Raw genomic sequence first — 22961 nt, forward strand, 5'->3', positions numbered from 1 at the left:
TTAATGATTCTGTGGAGAATGCCAAACAAAAAATTACTAATAGTCTTGAAACTCAAAATGAATGAGCAACATACATTATTACCTTTGCCTGTTGAACTTTGAAGTTTTGCCAGTATGGGTAGAGAATGAAGACACATCGCCTTCAAGCTGCTGAAACCATATAAATCTAATACGATCCCCAGAGCTCCTCCCTGTTAATAGTTATTCGATTCCTGAATGGTGGGGTGTGTTTGTAAGTCAGGACTTGATTATTACCAGAAACTCCTTCTTCCCCACATGTGATTAGAACTAGGATAGCTCTTTCCTGGTGGTAGGTACAGAGTCAGTTCAGAGGAGGCTGGGCTTTCCTATCCATTAACCAACTGACATCCCAACCTGTACCACCCTTGGTCATCAGAATGCCACACTCAGGATCCCAACTTTGGTTTCTCCACCTAGGGGAGCTTCTCAGTTTTTGTGCTTCAGAATCATTTCTTAGAATATTTGAGCACTTAGAATCACACCTTTTTTCACTCGTGCATTAATCTGTCTGCTGTGAGAGGGAACCCAGCTGAACCGTCCAAGTATGTGACTCCTGAGGAAACACCATGCATATTTGAATCCATTACTCTAACACTTAGTGCTTATTTGTTTTGCACATATTGTAGGACCTCTCAAAAATTCAATTTCCTTTAATGTAAAAAAGAGATAATGATAGTATTTATATCACAGGTTTACAATGAGGAATGGATGATAAGATATCCAAAGCAACTAAAAGAGTTCCTTGGATATAGAAAGCACTCTATAAATGTTAATTATTATTTAGACTATAAATGTATGGAACTTATGTCCCCCAAATCAATGCATGTGAGTCCCTTGACCTAACTGTCTGGTTGCATGAGCCATAGACATCACATTCTTTTTTTAAAGATTTTTATTTATTTGAGAAAGAGAGAACTAGAGAGAGGGAGGGAGAGAGGGAGAGAGAGAGCACAGGCAGGGGGAGGGGCAGAGGGAGAGGGAGAACACTCCCTGCTGAGTAGGACCTTGGGATTATGACCAGAGCTGAAGGCAGACACTTAAGTGACTGAGCCACCCAGCTGCCCATCACATCTTTTATATAGTCTAAAACGAAATATTTATTCTCTCAGTTCCTAAACATTTTAAATATCCACTAAAGTACACAACAGTGTACTCTATTCCCTCCCAAACATCAGAAATATATAAATAAACATAGTCTAACCCAATACCTTTAGAATATATATATATATATATTTAAATATATAAATATATATATTTAATCCCTGGTTATAACCTAGCTCAGAATTTCCTTATAATGCTTTTTCTATTCATCTTAAAAAATATATATTTCTTTTATACTGTGATCCTTCTAGGCAGTCTTACCTCTTTGCCTTTGACTCCTGGTCTTCACTGGAGCTCGTCTGGTCTTTAAGCCACCACATTCTTCTATGAGGTTAATCGGGGATCTTTAGATGTAATATCCACCCTCACATAACATGAAAATGTGATATCTATAACATTGCTTTGGAAATTTTTATTTGTTCAGCAATTTTCAGTGTGCTGGAGGAAAATAATTTGGTATTTGCTTTACTGCTTATAAACACAGCCCCTAAGGAGCCATTAAAAATTTACACACTATAAATTTGATGGTAGATTACTTTTTTAAAGTATTTGGGCTGAGATTTCCATTTTCTTAGCTAATATAATTTAAGTCCACTTATATCAGACATTCCATAGTCATCCAGCTGGTAAAGAGAGCCAAGCAGAATTATTTTTCCATAAAACTCATTTGATTCTCATGGAGTATCATGATCATGGAATAATCTTTGTCTTTTATGAACCATTTCTGTCACACACATTACTTGTTACTGAACATAAGTACATGCTTTATAATATGGCAAGCCACATTAGGAATGACTGAGAAAAGGATCACAACAAAATGTAATACTGTAAGCTGGGAGGAAAGAAGAGAGCTATATCTCAGCACCTTGTAAATGACCCTCCGAGTCACAAATTAAACCAGCAATGATGACCAACTGCTTTGAGCATACAATTATCATCTGAAATCCAAGGCAAAACTGTAAGCTGGCTTTTACCTACAAAATACAAGTAAGCATATTTATAATAGTATTATTCTAGTTGTTTGAAGTTAGACGATACACCTTGGTCTTATGCAAATTGTAGTGTAGAAGGATATTGAAGTCCACTGTCAAGAATGTCTCACCAACAGGGTGAGCACATAAGCTGTCTAAACCAGCAGAGAATATTCAGACACTCTCTGACATTGATAACGAATGAATTAGACATAATGATTATATGTTTCAACTGCTGAGTTGGAAAATTCTCTTCCTTTTCTCTTACAGAATTCCTGGTCTACCCCATCTTATTTTATGGTTGTTCTTACCCCAGCTATTGTGTCTACCCACTGATCTCTGTTCTCCCAGTCTCCACCTAGATAGGTCTCTCTGTAGTGACTCACAAGAGAGTTGCCAGAAACCCACCAGCAGCCAGAAGCTATCCTTTTTCCAGAGACTATGAATTCAATGGTCTCCAATCTTTAAATTATAGATCTTGTGATTCCCCAAACCTGAATCATCCCAGCTTCTGCCATGAAAACTACTTCTCTACAACTTAATACAGACCAGCCTGTAGGACTGGCTTCTATAAATTAGCTTCATGCCTCTTCACATTCCTACAAGGAAATGCTATTATATTCATTTACTACTACCCCTCACTTCTGGAATTGACTGGCCACCAACTACTTAGTTTCTCTGAGAGATACATGTTCTGTCATCATTATACAATCAAAGAACAGTCAAAAAAAAAAAAAAAAAAAAGAAAGTCAAAGTTGGGAAACTACCTTATGTCAGATGATAAGAAATTATATAAAAAAATTATAAGGTTATTTCATATTCTTTTCTTCTACAATGTGACAGATATGTCTCCATTTACTAAACTAAACTTTTATGGATTTTAAACATATTCATGTTTTTCTTTGACTTTTTAAGACTTACTGGCTTACTGGGGTTGCATTTTTTATATTACATATTACTATATGGATAGCTTTGGTTGCTCATTTTATAAAATCAGTAAGGACAGCCCATTTGTAAAGAAGCTTCACTTGCTGTGAGCAGAGCATAATATATAAATTTGTGGAATCACTATGTTGTACACCTAAAAGTAATGTAACACTGTGTAAGGAAAGGGTTAAGGTCTAGGCAGGGAGAGATAGGAGGCCCCTGACTTCCCTGGCTAGGCTCACACAGGGAGGGTGCTCCATGACCAGGCTCACAGAAATCCCAAATGTGGAGAAATGCTGAAACGATCAAAACCAGAGATAAGGGAGCAACCCAGACCACCTGGCCATAAATGTTAGGGAGTTGTCTTTTGTTGTTGTTGTAGGTTTGTTTGGTTTTGTTTTTGTGTTTGTTTTGGCAGCTACATTGTAATCACAGAAAATGACCAGACCTCAGAGAAGAAGTAAGCCATTAAGAACGTTATCAATACTCCTTGCTCAAACCAAGATGGCACAATTCCAAGGCCACAAGCTTCCTGGTCCGTTCTCAATAAAAGACTGACACTGAACGCCTTCAGTGACGACCCATTCAGGACCCCTCTCATTCTAGAGAGCTTTTTTCTTTCCTTTCTATTCTCACCTTCACTTAATAAACTTTCACTTCACTACACCCTTTTGTGTCCATGAGATTCATTCTTCGGCTCCATGAGACAAGAACCCAGTGACCCTGTAACACTAAAAATCTCCAAAAAACACTTGAGCAAAGACCTGGAAGCTGTGAGGGCATTAGTACTATGGACTAACTGTTTCCCTTTCTTTTTGACATCCAAGAAGATTAGAACTGAATTTGAGGCTCAAGCCTGGTACTCCAGAGGCCCCTGTGATCTGCAAATTTGTGGTCTTTTGTCCCTTGAAGAGGCAGGAAAGTACAGTGGTTAAGGGCATGAGTTCCAAATTCAAACTAGATTCAAATATTGGTTCTACTGCTCACTAGCCACATGACTTTGGGCATTGTATTTAATCTCTCTGGGCCTCTAAATGATAATAACAATAGCACTTTCCTCATAGGGCTCTTTTTATGGATTAAATGAAATAATGTGCACAGATTCCTTTGCACGCAGGAAGAACTCAATAAAAATCAGCTGTAATTATTTTTTAAAAATTGGACAAGATGGTTCAGTTTATTTTTATTTATTTCTTTATTTATTTCAGAGAGAGAGAATGAGAGAGAGCGAGAGAGAGAGAGATCATGAGCCCCCCCGGGTAGAGGGAGAAGGAGAAGCAGGGAGCCTGACATGGGGCTCCATCCCAGGACCCTGGGATCATGACCTGAGCTGAAGGCAGACACTTAACCTACTGAGCCACCCAGGCACCCCAAGATGGTTCAGTTTAACCAGTGTTTATTCAGTATCCACTCTGTACCAGGCACTGTTGAAATTGTGGCCATTTCTAAATTAAAAAACAAACAAACAAACAAACAAACAAAAAAGTGTATGCAGTCTCCCATGGAGAGATGCTTAAAATCCAGAAGGAGCATCTCCCTAACTTGACCTTTCTCCAACATTCGATACTTTTTTGACTACTTTCCTCTATTTGTAACATATCTTCAAATTGATTTTGTTTGTTGCCCTCCCGATTATGTTTTTACTTCACTGGCTATTTCCTCTAGGTCTTTTGTGGGCACAAACCAGACCACTTGGCCATAAATGTTAAGGAGTTGTCTTTTGTTGTTGTTGTAGGTTTTTGTTTTTGTTTTTGGTAGCTACATTGTAATCACAGAAAATGATTTGCCAATTCCTTAAATGTAAGATTTTCTCGGGGTGCCACCATAGGCCCCTTCTCATTCTACGTGTTCCTGGGCTTCCGTCATTTTCATGGGAGGTGGCCAAGCACTGTGGTTAAGAATATAAGCTACTGAATCGTACTCTCATGGTCTGAAGCCTGGGGCCCACTCTTTCTTCTAAGGGACCCTCTGATCCATTCTTCACATGACAGCCAGAGTCATTTTGTAGGAGGCAAATTTGATTTAGTTGGATCCATATGTATAACCTATGGATGGTTTCTCACTGCTACAGATTCATACTCCTTTGTCTAAGCCAATGAGGACAGATAAGATTTGGAATCCACAGTTTTTCAGAATTTAGAAAGATAATAGAATGAATAAGCTGTATATTATATAATACCGCAGGTAGTATCTGGGACAACATCCCATAATCAAACATATTGATTTATATCTAAAGCACAACATAAGATACCCACACTAACAAGAAGAAATTAATATGCATAGTTTCCATTAGTTTGAGCTATGTGATTCCATCTAGAAGGAATATATCATGTTGTCTTTCACCTCCAAATTAATTCCAAAGAATTTTTGATTTTCAGAGATTTGGGGACCTTTGAAGAATGTCCAAACCCCTCTGTGGCTTCCAGAGCCCCTTGTAATCTGGTTCCTGTCTGTGTCCAGCTTCATCTTCTATCTCCTCTCTTCTGACATTCTTTGCTGATGCTGAGCTTCCTTGAAACAAGACCCCTTTGCCTGACTAACTCCTCTGCCTTCAATCCTTTAACTGAGCTGAAGAGATGTGCTATCTTTCGAACATAAAACTAAGGCATTAAGGTTTCGGGTGTAAGATAATTGGGGGTCAGATCATAGGATGACTTGCATAAAATACTTAGAAAATTGAATTTAAGTTTGCAAAGGCCAACCTAGACTTTTAGAAAGAGCATTCAGAGAAATGCAAGGACAGTGGGTTGAAAGAGGCAAGGCCAGAGGCTTGGGCCCATACTGGGGACAACATGCAAAAGCAAAGGCAGAATAGCTGAGATGCAGCAAGAAAGGAAAGGAAAGTATTCTAATATGTTTTGGAGATTAAAAAAAAAAATAGGAAGACATGCTGATCCGAGATCAGACCGGGGAAGTGAGGAAGAAAGATGTCATAGATATCTCCTGGGCATCCCATTTTCAGGGTTGCCTAGATGGTTTACTATAACTAAGGTGGGTACAAAGGAGTAGAAGCAGGTCTGGGCCAGGAGACTGTTTATGAAGACAGTCAAGCTTCTGCTGAGTTTGCTGTTTTTGTGAAATACCCAGGGTGAAGCAAGGAAAAGTTTGGAAGTCTAAAGACAAAATAAGATAGGAGATATTTAGGTAGTGATAAAACCATTGATTTCCTAATTTATCCATTAAGGAAGTATTTATTGAACAACAACTATACAACTTTTTTCTTGAGCTGAGGATTCAGGGTTGAACAAGAGTAATTTCCTGCCCCTCCCCCCCTCCCCGAGATTACAGTCAGAGACGTGCTATTCAGAGTGAGTCATAGACCAGGGTAAATCAACAGTGTTACTAAACCTATGATTTAGTTAAGCTGACATTTTTAATCACGCAAGACTTCTTAACGTTCTTAATGAAGGAAGCGATGCATTGATTTACCTGTTGGTATACACTATCTCATGGTAGATAGTAATGATCTCCATGGACTAGTCATTTTCAGTAGCACTGCCCTAGTCGACAGGACAGTTTAAAAAATAAATATAGTATAAAGATGTTGGAATTAAGTACAAGGATGATAGATATCATAACATGGAAGCCTAATTTATCCTGGGATACAGTGGTTATAAAGTGAGGAAAGGCTTAATTATCTTAATTGTCCAGATGAAGGAAGAACATGCAGGACAGAGGAAATAACATGTCCTTGTGGTAGGGGAAAGCTAGAAAGAGTTTAATTGTGAAAGAGGGAAAGGGCCCAGGGTGCAAATGAAGTTAGAGACATGGCCAGGGCCATAACCGTGCGGCTTCGCAAATCATGTCTAGGATTTGTATCTTATCACACAGGTACTAGAGAAAGTTTCATCAGGAGAGTGATGTGACTGCTTTCCATTTTAAGATTTTCTTTTAAGGATTTTATTTATTTATGAGAGAGAGAGAGTGTGTGGGGGGAGGAGCAAAGGGAGAGGGAAGCAGACTCCACACTGAGCACTTACCCGATGCAGGGTTCGATTCCAGGGCCCTGAGATCATGACCTGAGCCGAAACCAAGAGTCGGATGTTTAACTGACTGAGCCACCCAGGCACCCCTTCATTTTAACATTTATCAGGCAGGGGGTAGGGAGAAAAGAATGGAGGGGACAATTTCTGAAAATGAGACAGGCCATGTTGGCACTCTTCCACAGCCTGCCAAGAAAGGAAACACCTTGAACTAGAGCAGGTGTTCTTTCCCAGAAACTGCTTTTGCTCCCATGCAACTTTTGGAGACATAGTTAATTGTCGTGGTGTGTGTGTGTGTGTGTCGGTGGGGGGTTGGGGAAGACATGTGCTACTGGCATCTAGTGGGCCAAGAGTACCGCCAAATACCTAACAATGCATAGGACAGTCCCTACAACTAAGAATTATGCATTCCAAAATGTCAGTGATGATCGGGTTGAGAAACCCTAGACTAGAAGGTAAGCAGTAAGAGGACTAGATAGATTTATGGAGAATCTGGAAGACAGAATGGGCCACATTCGGGATGGATTTCATATATTAGGAGGATTCCAACTAGATGGGTGGAAATGCTGCTTACTCAGATAAGAAAAGAAATATTTTATTTTTCCTAAGGAAGAGCAAAAGTTCAATTTCATACACATAAAAGTTAGAAACCCTTATGAAACCTCCAAATTGAAATGTCTAGTAAGTAATTGGATATCTGAGTCTAGAATTAAAAATAAAAAGAGGATGGGGTGCCTGGGTGGCTCAGTCATTAAGCGTCTGCCTTCGGTTTAGGCCATGATCCCAGGGTCCTGGAATCGAGCCCCGTGTTGGGCTCTCTGCTCGGCGGGAAGCCTGCTTCTCCCTCTCCCACTACCCCTGCCTGTGTGTCTCTCTCTGTCAAATAAATAAATAAAAATTAAAAAAAATAAAAAAAAGATGTGTATGGAAATAAACACTTGAATGGCACAGAATATGGATTGTATTTTAAGCCATGAAGGGGAGGTGCCTCCCCTATAGAGAGAATATGTCGAGAGATGAGCACCAAACCTGAAGAAACGTTATGTAAAAGTACCCAACCAAGGGTACAGAGAATTAAGTGGAAAATGAGGAGTGGATGTCATGGAACAACATAGGTGAACATGTTTCAAGATGAAGGGCACAGTCACTTGTGTTGAATGTGACTAAATGTTCACATAGGATCATCCTAAAAATGTCCATGGCATTTAACAGCATAGAGCCACTGCTGAGCATGGCAGTGAAGTTTCAGAAGAGTGTTAAACCAGATAGAGACAATATTGTTATTGAAAAGTGAATAAGAAGTGAGATTGTTGACAAACTTCTTAGAGAATTCCATCTTTAAAAATTAGAAGAGCCCTATCATCACAAAGGAAATGACACTAGTTGACATTTTTGGATTGAAGAAAGTTGACCATGTCACAAGGCTGAGAAAACAGAACTATTAGAATGGATGAGAATGAAACTGTTTGAAAGAGAAAGAAATAATAACTGATCGAGGTCCCAAAGCCAGCTTTGTGTGGAGTGGGGGTGGGGGACAGATATCTTAGGGTCACTTCAGGCACTGAAGTTGATATGCTGAACTTGAGAATTATATGTAATTATGAAAGAGATACTTATTTTCACTTAGCATTTTTCTTAAAGATAAATTAAAAAAAACAATTAGTTCACTATAAAGATAGAAAGTTAATGATTTGATATATTCTTTCAGTTCATAAATAATTTGGAGTACCCACCATGTGCCAGTCACTGGGTTAAAGATGACTAAGCCCTGTTGCTGACCCCCACATGTGACTCTTCTGCAAATTCAAAAGGCTGAAGTTGGGGTGCCTAGGTGGCTCAGTCCATTAAGCGTCTGCCTTCGACTCAGGTCCTGGGATCGAGCCCCAGGTAGGGCTCCCAACTCGGCAGGGAGTCTTCTTCTCCTTCTCCCTCTGCCCCTCCCCATGCTCGCTCTTTTTTTCTCTCTCTCTCTCTCAAATAAATAAATACAATCTTAAAAAAAAGACTGAAGTCTTACTCATTCTGCATGAGCCATATCAAAAGACAACCCTTGCAATTCCTTCTCTATATGTGAGTGAGTGAGTGTGTGTGTGTACCAAATAGATAGCTTATAACATACTAAGATTCTTATGTCAGAAGAGTCAAAGCTTAGCTGAGATGAACACCTGTCAGATGGGGAATTTGATTTGGGATTTGGGCTTTAAGAGATGAAAAGGACTTGGAGAAGTGAGCAAAACATTTGGTAAAAATTCATAAGCAAAACAATGGGCAGACTCTTCCACTGGTGGAAGATAGATAAGCAAATACTATAGGAGATTAGAAAAAACAATCACCTGGGAAACAAGTAGGAAAGATCAAGTCACATAAATAGCTTTTTGTTTCCAATTTCTAAAAGATGCTTTAAGGCAGAAGTTGGATATTATAATAAGTGAAAAAAAAAAAGACATCTCTAATTCCAGGACTTTTCTTTGTACCATTGATTTTTTTATAGTGATAAGGATGATTTTAACTACTTAGTATGAAGGTAAATTTTATGCTTCTTTGTCTTTCTAGAACGATGAGCAAAAGAGAAGCTCAGCAGGGAGTGAAATGAATCACTCTCTGAGGTGTCTCATTTCTCACTCCCGACTGAGTTGGCAAAGGTTAGCACACTATTAAAATTCAAGTTTTTGCAAATGTATTTCATTGGTAGTCAACTCACTCAAAAGGTGTATCAGTTCTTAACAATTATTCTCAGTGATAGTCTAAGTGTTTGCCAAAGAATTCTCTGCCTCACCTGGAAAAAGAATCCAATAACTCCATACTGGATAAAACATGAGTTGCTTATTGATGACAAGCTAAATGAGAGGACAAATAGAAGGTAGTTTGAAACAATCATCTTCATGGTAACTTTGCATACTAAAAAATTATTAACTAAAAGAATTAAGAAGTTGTTCCTTCAGTGGTTGCATTTGCAAATTTCATAAAAGAGGTAGGACTTCATAAGTAGGCACCTCAGATAAAATGCAAATGTTATCACATTGAAATGTTATTTTTCCACCTGGCATTCATTGTTCATGTGACTCTGGGAGTGGAAAAGACAAGCTTCTCGAGTTGTTGGCATAGCTATGTGGTTCCTGCTGGCTTTTAAGACAGGCACACGTGGGTGACTACATGAGTGATAATTCCTATCTCATACCGTTGTTGCAAGGATTAAATGATGCCACAATTTTCAATGTTGCACACAGGGTAAATGCTCAATAAAACATATACAAATATTTGGGAGGGAGGTGCTGATGACTGTTAGGAGTACATTGCTGGTAACAATTTAGACGTTCATGCTCAAAAATCCCCATAGTCAAGCTTGTGAAGAAGGGAGAGTACTATGTGTGTCATGACAAATGTCTTTTGAAGGCAAACCACATCTTACTTCCAGAAAAAAAAAAAAAAAAAAGGTAAGAAGAGGAGTGCCTTCTATAAACCCGAATAATTAAACAGCAGTTAAGAACACATGAATGTGTTCAGTTATAATTATGGCCTAGGTGAATTGGTTGTTTTCATGACAAGACATGCACAAGAATGGGGAGGGTCTGAATCACATCTAGTGCAGTGAGGGTATATATATAAACATGCCTGGGAGAAAGAGGGGATATCAGAACATCTCCTCACTGTCACTCAGCTGAACTCACATCTCCTGCCAACATGTCCTACAGCTGCTGCTCTGGAAACTACTCCTCCCGTTCCTTTGGGGCATACCTGCGCTCCCCAAGCTCCTCCTGTCGCTCTTCCTGCCCCAGCAACCTGGTCTACCACACTGACCTCTGCTCTCCCAGCACCTGCCAACTGGGCTCCTCCCTCTCCAGTGGCTGTCAGGAGACCTGCTGTGAGCCCACCAGTTGCCAGACATCCCGTGTGGTGTCCAGCCCCCTCCAGACGTCCTGCTACCGCCAGAGGACCTCCATGCTCTGCGATCCTTGCCGGTCAATTTACCCTGGGTCTCTAGGCTGTGGATCCAGCAGAAGTTACTGCCTGGACTGTGGATCACTTGGCTTCAGACCCCTGGGTAATGGAATCTGTGGCTTCCCTTTCCTGGGCTATGGATCCAGATTCTGCCGCCTAACCTACTTGGCTTCTAGGAGCTGCCAAACTTCTCGTTGCCAACCAACCTGCAGATCTGGCTAGAGTCTATATTCTACTACCTAGAAAAGTATAATTAAATAAAAATCTTATTAATATGAAATTGTTTATCTCATCATACTCATCCTGTTTTCCTTCTATTTTCTTCTATTTTCCCTCTTACTTCTTTAGTTAAAAATGAACCAAGAGGTCTTTTTTTTTTTCCTTCAAATAAACTCATATAATTTGATATCAGATCACAGGTCAATGTTAATTTAAAGAAAAAGCTATCCATTGGGAACTTCAAACCTACTGTTCTTTGTCTAAAAAGAAATATTTAAGAATTAGACTCCCTGGTAGGCAGAATTCTCTGACAGCACAGAGTTAGTTCCCTGGAATTTTTGGCAAGTGGAATCATTGCTTGGGGCAGGAGGTCATTCTAAACGCTTCTGTGTATAATCATTTCAGCCTTAGTATGCACCTTACTTTGGTTAAACTACTCAGTCTAATCCAAGAAGAAAAGTTCCAGAGACAGCAGTGATGCTTTAAGCGTACCATCCTGGCTGTTTTAGATGAGGAAATGTCAAAATACTTTTAATGAGCCCCTTTTGTAGACTTATGCAAGTGGTAATGGAATTTTGAGATCCTGATATTAACTAACAGCAGTAACTGGTATGATGAAACAAACATCCTAAATATGGATGAAATGAAACATTTATGCATTTGAGTATAATAAAATTAATTCAATTTCTAACTTATTTATCATCTTGATGCTTAACTCTCTCCTTCCTCAATCTGGTCACTGTTTTCAAAGAAGTCACCTGGGAACTCCTGGAAACAGGGTGCTATCATGAATAGATAATATTACCCGAGAAGGAGGACTTTATCTTTTGATATCTTGGGGTTAGATCTGGATGTGATAACTAGATAGTCTACTAAACTCTCTTGTTTTGGGGAACACAGTCATCTACATTTAAAAATACCTAAGCAGGAAGAAAAATATGTAACTGGATATGGGTACTGATTGTTCATTGCCCTCACAAGGTGCTTCTCTCTCCTCGTCCCCAAAGAACTAGGTTTTGTTTGTGTACCCCTCCTTATCTATACATAGTCAATCCTATAAAATAAGGTGGCCATGCTCCTGGTTTCAGGATGGATTCTGGCTAGTTCTAGGGCCACCCCAATCTTCCCTGAAAGTGATTGGTTCAGGATGGAGCATGTGATCTGACTTAAGCCAATGAGGAACAAGGAATGATATGAACCGGTGCTTCTGGTAAAGTCCTTGCGGAGTTCTTTGCAGCAACCATCTCTTCCTCTGGACTTTGTCATATCATGTGTGGAATGCTATATCCATCTTGCATGTGGCCTAAAAATTAAACCATCACGTGAAAGACAGCAAAGCCAAGAGAAATGCAAGGAGCAGAGCCCAGACTGTCTCATTTCTGGACTTTGGTAAATATGAGCCAGTAAACTTTTCTTATTACTTAAACCATTTTGAAAAACAATTTCAGTTACTTGTAGCTAATGTTTTCCTAAATGAGACACTCATTTAAAAGCTGGAACAACTCCTTTTCCCAATAAAGGCACCGTGTTATGTTAAAGATCATTTGAAGTCCCCCTTTGCTCTGTCCTAGTGCCTCTCCTCACAACTTCCCACATGCATTCACTCCACCAATGCTATCTACTCCCGTTTCTTTGAACACATTGTGCAGAACTGAGGTCTTATACAGTCTTACACCTTTTTTTTTATTATGTTATGTTAATCACCATATATTGCATCATTAGTTTTTGATGTAGTGTTCCATGATTCATTGTTTGTGTATAACACCCAGTGCTCCATGCAGTACGTGCCCTCTTTAATACCCATCCCCCCACCCCCTCCCCTCTAGAACCCTCAGTTTGTTTTTCAGAGTCCATAGTCTCCCATGGTTCGTCTCTCCCTCCGATTCCCCCCCCCTTCATTCTTCCCCTCCTGCTATCTTCTTCTTCCCCCTTTTTTTTTTTTTTTAACATATAATGTATTATTTGTTTCAGAGGTGCAGGTCTGTGATTCAACAGTCTTACACAATTCACAGTGCTCACCATAGCACATACCCTCCCTAATGTCTATCACCCAGTCACCCCATCCCTCCCACCCCACCCCCTACCACTCCAGCAACCCTCAGTTTGTTTCCTGAGATTAAGAATTCCTCGTATCAGTGAGGTCATATGATACATGTCTTTCTCTGATTGACTTATTTCACTCAGCATAATACCCTCCAGTTCCATCCATGTCATTGCAAATGGCACCTTTAGAAGGAGTGTCATGTCTTTCTAACCCTTCAAAACCCACAGAAATATTATCTCTTCTCTCACTCCTTTTTGGAAGACTCCACAATCAATAGAGTTGATTATTTCTTACACACTAGCATTAAATATGCTTATATTTTTGTCAATTACAAATTCACTCCTTTATATTTTATTTAAAGTATTACTTTGTTTAATCAGTACTATTTGTTTGTTTGTTTTCCCTTGTTATATCCTTGATGAACACAATAGAATCTTACCTAATGGGATCTGGAAAATAGTAAATACTCAATAAATATTAATTTAATAGATGAAAGAATGAAATGGAGCTAGGGTGATAGTCTCCAGGATGTATTATGTCAATAGAAACAAACATTCATTCATTTTTGCTAGTTGAACTCAATTTGGATAAGCTAGTTGTCAATAATGTCATTAATCTTCTGGTCACCATTATTATCAAAAATGACTTAGCTCTATCTTAATGACATATTATCACAACTGCAGTAGCCATAGGATAAGTGGGAAAACTCAAAAGCAAATTCCCATTTCTGGATCACATAATGGCAGAAAAATAACTTCACCAAAAGCTAACCTCAGGGACAGGCCAGAGTAAGTGCATCTGGGGAAAGGAACAAAAACAAGTGTATAATTACTATAATAAACCATGACACTTTCACATCCAAGACATAATGGAACAAAGGGTTGGAAAATATTGGAGTTAATGCTCAAATGGCTGAGGTACCATGGTCCATTCTTTCTTTCCAATTACTCTTTGTTAAGGGCTACATAGACAGTGTGTAGTACTCTTTCTTTTTTTTCTCTTTCTTTCTTTCTTTCTTCTTTCTTCCTTTCTTTCTTTTTACATCAAAGTCTGATGTCATTGAATTGTAAATGACCAAGAATTATCTCAAGAAGCAAAATTATTTAGAGAGAGTTTCATAGAAAAAAAATGATGTCACATGTGAATCCTTTTTATTACAGTGTTCTAAGACAATCTATTTATCATTAGAAATAGATGAAACTGGCAAGAGACCATTTCCATATTCCACATAGGGTCATTATTATGGTTATAGTGTCATAATTCTGAGTATTCCAGAGACTAAAATATTTTTTTCTGTATACATTACAGTGTCTGAGAGAGGTTATATGATACTTGACTAATTTTACAAAATGTTATATTTAAAGGAAGTTGTTCATTCCCCTTGGCACACTCTTTTGAGGTGGGCCAATGAAAAATATACTTTTTCTTTATTTTTCAGAGTTACTCTCAAATACAATAGGACTATTCATTTTAAGTGATAAATTTCTACCACTATGCATGGGAACTAATAGCCTACTGACTTCAGTCTTTGTTCTGTCCTGTTAAAATTTTTATGAGTAATCTTAATAAAAATTAGATGGCTTAAATGAAAGTGCAGATTTCATTCAGCAGGTAAATTTGACAAGATGCCATTTCATGTCCTTTTCAACTCTAAAATATTAAGATTCTGATAGAAAATCATAGAATGTGACAGCTAGAAAGGACCTTTGAGATCCTCTCATCTAAACTCATTATCTTAGAAGATATCCAGAGAGGCAGAGTGACTTGTTCAAATTCATGCAGTGAATTAATAGAACCAGGGCTAGAATCAGATCTCTTCACTCTTGATCTAGTATTCTTCCATTGCTATGCAATTTGTCTATATGAGTGACTTCCTCGTTGAAGAAGAGGGATTGATTTAAATTAACTTAAGTCATTTGGTTGGTGAGATAAAACTAAGGCAAGGATAGAGGAAATAAATTGTGGGAGAACTGAGCTGAATTATGTTGCTCTAATTTTTTATTTATTTATGTTTTACTTTAATATAGCTGAACAAGTGTTTAGAAGTCCAACATAGCCACATAATCAAATATAAAAGTAATATAAATTGTTCAACCTTATAATCATCAAGTGCCAAGCCCTTGAGAGATAGAAACAGGTTGACTAGGCCTGTAATGGGAATGATGAATACAATCCAATCCTTAGAAGAATGGAATCTGCAACATTTATGGACACAAACAAAATAATCTCAAACACACAAAAAAGATACTGTGTTTATTTTACCTGATAGTTTTATATCAATACAAGATTGATGTCGCCATCAGAACAACATTTTGGTTTGCACAAAGATCCTTAACCTGATCAGAAATAATTGCTACTTTTATTCATCTACCACTCCATATGTGGCAAGCAATTGGGTATCATATATATAATCTCATTTCATCTGTAAAACCATTTTATGTGGTTGATACTCTTACAATTTTCATTTTAAAAATGAATGAGCCAAGGCATAGACATTTAAGGGAAATGTTCAAGGTGTGTGATTGTAGATCTTGGCTTGGAATTATAACTGGAGAACCCTTCCTTGTATTTTCTTCTTCACAACAATTTTTGATATTCCACCCTCTGGTGGTAAGGAAGTGCTACTGCAGCTGCGATCACTTCTATTTCAAGACCAGGAGATACCAGGGAATTGTTCTACCATTTAGTAGAAAAGTATCCAGTCACCATAAGCAATCATGTGACTTTTTCTACCTATTTCACAAGAAAACTAAGAAATAGACTACATAATTATCATTGTTCAAGTGCCTACAAAGTGAACACTTAGTTTTTAATAGTTTGCTTGAAAACAGTCTGAAGGTGACCAGTTGTCCTAGCATACATCATTCCACAGTGATAAACCTAGTAACTCCCTCTATAAATCCAGTACCAGCCAAAATCTGTATTTACTCATTGAACTAAAATTGTATGCTGAAACACCTATTAATTCAGCACTCAGTTAAATAGCATGTACAACTTAATGCTCCATCCCAAAGAGAAAAGAATTCATGGGGTGGCCTTATTCACAAATGACAGACCTAGCATCACTATTTGACATTTGGAGATTGGGAACTGCACAGGTATTCACTAATTTGCTACACATTGTGAGGTTAATAAGAAGGCAGTCTGCTGGAGACAATTGTGTGAATGTTGGCCTGGATGATGTCCTGCCTCTGCCCCCCTCTGAGTCTGGTTTTGCAACAGGACTCTGTTGTGCTGACAGTGAAAACTGGTGCCCTTTTTTCATGGGGAAAGCTTTTTAAAACATGCCTACATACAATCAAACATTATTTTGAAATAATTGACTCAGCTTGTGCCATGCTAATAAGTGGCCTCCTTAATGATTTTGCTCTTATTTCACAAAGGGGTAGCTGAAAGGTAGGCACGGGTCTTATTATTATTTTTTTCTCTTTAAACTCTGTACCTTGGCCAATTGTTGAAAATCTTAGGTATGTCAAGGTTTCAGAACTCTATCCCCTCAGACATTAACTATAATTTGAATACATTTAGCAATTCCATTTATTTATTCATTAATCTTTCAAAATACATTTATGGAACTCTTATTATGTGTCAGCCAGGTCTTGTGCTCAGTGCTGGGTATATAATAGCAAGGAAGATATACATACTTTTTGCCTTTATGGAACTCACAGTGCTGTGGCAAAGGCACAGTGAAGAAACAAATAAAGTCATTATAAACTGAGGTACGTTCTATGAAGGAAGAAAAACAGACTCTGAGAATGGAATCTTTTTTCAAACAGGGTGATGAAGGAAAGCCACTATTCGAGATAGCTCTTATGCTGAGACACAAAAGATGAGGAGAGGAGCTGCATGTGGAGTGGGAGAGGGCAGTGAAGGGGTGAGACAGACAGGCAGCTGCATGCAAAGTAATGAGGCAGAGAGAGGCTTGACATACTCAAGAGCCCAGTAGAAGCCTGTGCAAATGGAGGATGTGGGGCAGAGGGAAAGGACAAGATTTAGACTTAGTAAAATAGGCAACACCCAGGTTTCGCAAGTGCTGGGTAGGATGGATTAAAGAGGATGGATCTTACTCTCAGGGCAATGAAAATCCATTTAATACTTCTAAGCAGGAGAGTTAACAAGCTACAGTGGAAGCCTCTGTGATGATAAATACAAATATGCATACAATTTAAATGGGGTGCTGTTGGGGTCATGTGGAGGGCATAATGGGATCTTTAAACACACAAGACCGGTAATTCAACATTATAAGTAACTTGCATATGTTGTGAAGGCATTACACACAGGTTAAACGTGCTGTTTGTCAGGTCGAATGTATTCAGATGTGTCCTTTGAAATATAGGATATTCCCAGTCCATCACATGTTAAGGAGGAGTTTGTATCAGAGCTGTTCCAGGTTTCTGAGTGTTTTTGATTTTCTTCAGATCTGAGAAAAGAGGCCAGAGCATTGTGCTAAGAACACACTTCTGTTGTTTCACTTTCATAAGCTGAGCTAAGTGAATTATAGAAGGTGCTATAGAAATTGTGCTGGCAGGTCCTGTGTTATGAGTATGAAACTAGGCTGTGTACAGCTGCTAATGTGATAAATTTAGGAGCCGATCAACATTCTATAGTCAAAAAAACAAAATACAATAAAGAAAAATGAAAAGCACATCTGAAACAGGTTTGTTACAAAGGCAAATTATCAACTGTTGAGAAGCACAAATAAAAGTAAATACACTACTTGGTATAAATACAGTCATAATAAAGAATGTGTCAAAGTCCATTGGTAATTCAGGGGAAGAAGTAGTAACCTGTAAATAGGAAGATCAGGGAAAAGATTCATAAAGAGACAATGTTTATATTTGACCTTCAATAAGACAAGGGTTACAAAATGTTAGACAAAGGGAATGATGTTTATAAAGCAATGGCCACTTTCAGTACTTTGGGTGAGCCGTAAGAAGAGATTTCATTGTCGAGTCCTTCACACATCCTGATCAACTGGACAGACTAAGATCTGAGTAGAATGAGGGTTAGCTTAATTGGATTGGCTTCTGACTGAAAAGGTCTTGATCATATTATTCTGTTCTGCCAAAAGAGCATCCATCCAAACTCCAGTGAGGAATATTGATTAGTTTACGATTGGTTGTTTCCACATCTATTTGTTTTGTCCATTTACCAATATGGAGAGTCATGGCGACTAAGAAAAAAAAAAAATGTTAGCTTGGGTGGCATGTTGGGACTCATATTTGAGAAACTGCCCTGATGAATCAGCTTTGGGGCTAACATGAAAGTCATTTTGAAGATTCAAAATGGACTGGCTTCTTTGTTAATAGGATGCCATCTTCATATGTTACTAAACAAAGTGCTAATGAGATGTTATCCTTCAAATTAACTTAAGCAATGAGGTGGAAAGGAGTCTTGAGAAGAAGGCAACACCCAGTTTTCTGAGTATATAATCTCACCAAAAAAGAAACTTCAGACCTGGCATCCTGGGTCCTTATGATCAACTTCAATCAAGGGTTTCAACAGTATGCCCCAGAGCCAAGGCCACTTGCTCAAGAGCTTCTACAATGTCCCACCACTCTCTGCCATCATACATGGGTTTAAGCTTATAAACTTTGAAGATGGATTTTTTTTTACCCAGCAGCTGCCATGGTCGGACCTGGCTCCTGGACAGCTTTCAAGAAACCTGCAGTGAGACTACCAGCTGCAAAGTGTCCAACCATAAACAGGAACCTTGCACAGAGCCTAGCTGTGTGCAAAGTGTTGGCCTCCCCAGAGTTGTCCAAACAACTTGTTCTAATTCCAGGCCCTGTGAAAAGACAATATGCCAATCAAGATATTCCTCAACACTGTCAGAGTGTGTTTCTCAGCCTTGCCAGTCAGGAAGCAGCCAGCAAGTGGGTTTTGTAGCCCAGAGCTGCCAGCCTGTGAGCTATGTGGCAAAGAGTTGTCCACCCAAGACATGTGCATTTAAGAGTTGTCAGACTCTGGAACGTGAACCTGGCCAATGTCAATCTCAGAGCCCTGGATCCAGTTCCTGTAGGCCTCCGGTCCATGTGGCACCAGGGTCACAACTCCTGGACTCTTCTTCTAACACTTATGAGCCAACTTGCTGTGTTACTGGTGGTTTGCAACTGCCTCGTAAGTGAAGAATGGGTAGGATGTGTAGATAGGAGATAACAAATTTTAATTGAGATAAATTGATTTCTTAAGATATCTAGGAACTTTTATTTCTCTAAATACATATTATTGTGCATGGGTTTGTGAGGGAATGGACATGTCTTCTGTCTTCAAAGAAAATAATTTTTGGTTTTTTTGCTCTTTGGGGCATTTCTGGTAGTAAGCTAGGATTGGAAAGCATGTTAAATCCTTTAGGTCACTAGGACACTATTTGTTATAGAGCACTGAGAGTGGCAACCAGGAGCTAACATGAGTACTTCAGTCAACATAACTCTTTGGCCACTTATTATTATCTATGGAAACACTTAGCATCAAATCTGGCTTATTATAATATATAAATACAATGTGCTACTAATATCAGAAATCCATATAATATTGGAGCTTAAAGGGACACTGAACCCTGTCTAGTCCCATGAATTCTGATGGATTTAACTCTTATCAGATGTTGTCCATGTTGTTTATAACATCAGAACCACAAATGAAGTCCGTGTCAACTCCCTGTCCATCCACTCTTTTATCTGCTGCATCACAACACTTTTGTCGTCAACTGTGAGGTTGAATCTATTGCTCGAAAAGTGCAAGAAAATTTTCAATTTCACTTCCATGGACTTCATAACCACATAGTAGCCAGAGACCTTTGAATATAATGAGTTCAAGCTTAGTATACCCACTACCTATTCTTCTTCCTCTTTTCACTATTTCTTAAGTGTTTTTAGAGTTGGGAAAATACTCTTTGTATTAAATAAATTTACTTCATTTAGAATTACAAACTTAATTGTCACACTATTATTTTTGTTCAACACTTTTGTGGGCTTTATGTTATTAGTTTTTCACCAGATGAAAATCAAATAAATATTTGGAAGAAAAAAGGAGACCATGTTCCCTTCCAATTGTTTGTATAGTATGAACCAGAATAGAAGCGCACGTTTGTGCTAGTCAGCAGAATATGGGGAACATGCTCAACATGAAGATCGTAAAACCATGAAGAAAGAAGGTGTGAAGATACCTGAATTTTGTTTAGAATAGCCTGGCTATTGTGAATCTGTGGGTGTACTATTAAATGGAGCTCTCATTGTTCAGGGCAACAGAGGGTAGTGGTAAAGAGCATGAACCCTGGAGTCAGATTTTCCTGGGTCTGAATCTTCACTTTGCTGGGTGAAGGCTGTTTGATCCCAGCGGTGTGGCTATGTACAAATTATTTAACCACTCTCACCTCAGTTTCCTTACCTCCAAAACCAAGATAATAATGATGGTGCCACTGTGAGACTTAATAAGTTAATAATTTGAAAGTGTTCAGCACATGACCTTGAGGGAAACCCTCAGTAAGATATAACAACATGATTAGCTAGCTAGTTTGGAGACTCAATATGAAGAGCAGAGGCAGGGATTTATAGATAAACCCCAGAATCTATGACAGATTAAGAAAGCTAGTCATCCAAAAAAATGAAAGACTAGCTGTTTTGTATCTTGAATGATGCAAGTAGCGCCTTTTACCAAGGGAAATGCTTAGGAAACACGCCATGCCTTGCTGAGGTGGGCTGGCAAGTAGCTGAGTTTATGACAAGGCTAATGTTGATTTACCTGTCAGTTCTGTGGGTAGATTAGACATGGCTCATCCTAAAGAGGAAGATTTAAGCCTAAAATCTAGAAAGCACTACTTGCACAGGTGTTTCCTTAGAGGGGTGGAATTGAGAGGTGGCTGAGGCAGGTCTGAAAGAGCCTGAATGAACTTTGTGTGATCCCATCAATAGTAACAGAGCATATGGCAGCCACACCAGCAGAGCATTCCTGCAGTAAGAGACGTTGACACGAAGCTTCTGGGCATACCAGTGACAGAGCATTGGCAACAACAAGGAGAGACTTCATCTGCGTGGCAGCTTCTCAGTATTCCTGTCACAGCCAATCATGCAAATGCAGTTGAAATTCATGCACAGTGAAGATTGATGCAACTCAAATAGGAAGGTCTGGGAAGAGTACAACGCATTTTGGCCACTGTTTCTGAAGACAAGAGGGAAAACAGACATTTCATTTGTCTCCCAAGTATACGTTCTTTTAATGTGTGTGGTTTGTTGGGAGACAGGGCCTTGGTGACAAGTGGCTAAGAGTGGGGTTTGTGTGTGTGGTGCTGGTGGGCAGGGGGAGGCAGGAGAGAGGAACAGCAGTTAAATGAGGTTTTCATTTTTTCCAACTACTCTGTTTATCATCCTAGACCTAATTCATTCTTTTCAGGCTGAGCTTGATCAATCCCCTAAGGAGAAGTTAGCTGAAGAAGATGTCAGTATCCATCTAATCTAACCCACCATGGAGCACATTGGAACTCTTTATAGGGAGAAATTGTGTGGATTCAGGAACTAAGGATTCTTGATATTGGAATAGATAATGGTGTGATGACGTGACGAGATGCTTTGTAGGCCATTTAGTGTAGTGGGAAGAGAATTGGCTTTGGATTATACTGGACCTTGTACAAATCCAAATTCTGCCATTTACTAGCTGTGTGCCCTAGGACAAGTTAACATTTCTGAGGCTCAGTTTCTCTATTAGAAAATGGAGATAATGCCTAATTTGTTGGATGACTGTGGCAACAAAATGCCATCATGGCCATTAAATGCTTAATGAAGTGTTTGTGTCAATATATATATCATTTGACACTTTAGCTGATATTTGCTTCTTGGGCCACAACCTCAGTTTGTTTTCATGAGTTCTCTATACTGGACTTAAATTTTAAGACAGAGACCCAGAAAAGCCCTTCCATTATAGGTGCAAGGGGCGTAAGCAGTATGGAACATAACCTAGATAGTGTATGCAGTACTCTCAAAAAATGTAGAAATGACTCGGGGGTACATGCTACAAAACAATCTTCATAGATCAAGGAATTTCCTCTTGCTTGAACAGAAAGGCTATGGTAGGATTTGTGCATTGATGTTGCTTACCCCAGACTCTTTAAGACATAGATAGATTAACAGCATGCTTTTCTCCTAGAAGCCAAGCACAATGAATTTTATGAACATTTTCTTGCCTATGCAGTACTGTGCCAAAAGCCATCAGATAGATCTTATTAATGTGGCCCTAGTTGTTAACCAACCACTGTGTATGTATTTTTTACCTTGAAACTCAAACAACCCAGTCAGATGAGTACAATTTTTTAATCCTCATTTTTTTTTCAAGGAAGATGAAGACACAGATAAATTAAGTAGGTTGTCCAAGATCAGGCAGATAGAGAACGGTGGATCCAGGATTTTAATTCAGTGAGTTAGACTTCAGAGATTGAGCTATAAGTTTTGACTCCCTGGTAACATTACATGCTTTGTCACTAGAGCAGCTCAAATATGGGGAAAATCTCTGTGTCCTAAGGAGGGTCTATATATGTAATTTGAAAATTATTGGTCTGGCTATATAGTATTGTTGTAAGTCTGTAGAGGAAAGAACCAGAAAATTAAGTATGATTGATTGGATGGTTTAATCACAACTCAGGAATAAGTGCTAGAAAGTAATTGGGCATATTTCACTGGAGTTTGTGAAACATTACAGATTTCCAGTGTCTTAGAAAAGACCAAGAACTTCAAATCACGTGAAATTACATCATCTAAGTGCTAGGGA

General features: G+C 38.8%; 2 protein-coding genes across 2 annotated transcripts; both read left to right on the forward strand.

Annotated features, from left to right (window-relative positions):
- Window positions 1–10684: 10684 nt before the first annotated feature.
- Window positions 10685–11164, forward strand: LOC144379677 (keratin-associated protein 13-1-like). Its single transcript, XM_078059853.1, has one exon. It carries the CDS (start codon window positions 10685–10687, stop codon window positions 11162–11164), a length of 480 nt encoding a protein of 159 aa, XP_077915979.1.
- Window positions 11165–18711: 7547 nt separating this feature from the next.
- On the forward strand, window positions 18712–19333 carry KRTAP27-1 (keratin associated protein 27-1). The gene is given in 2 exon segments (XM_078059854.1): window positions 18712–18807; window positions 18809–19333. Coding segments are annotated over 2 exon segments (621 nt in total).
- Window positions 19334–22961: the final 3628 nt, after the last annotated feature.

The sequence above is a fragment of the Halichoerus grypus genome, chromosome 1, assembly GCF_964656455.1.
Source record: "Halichoerus grypus chromosome 1, mHalGry1.hap1.1, whole genome shotgun sequence".
Classification (NCBI taxonomy): Eukaryota; Metazoa; Chordata; class Mammalia; order Carnivora; family Phocidae; genus Halichoerus; species Halichoerus grypus.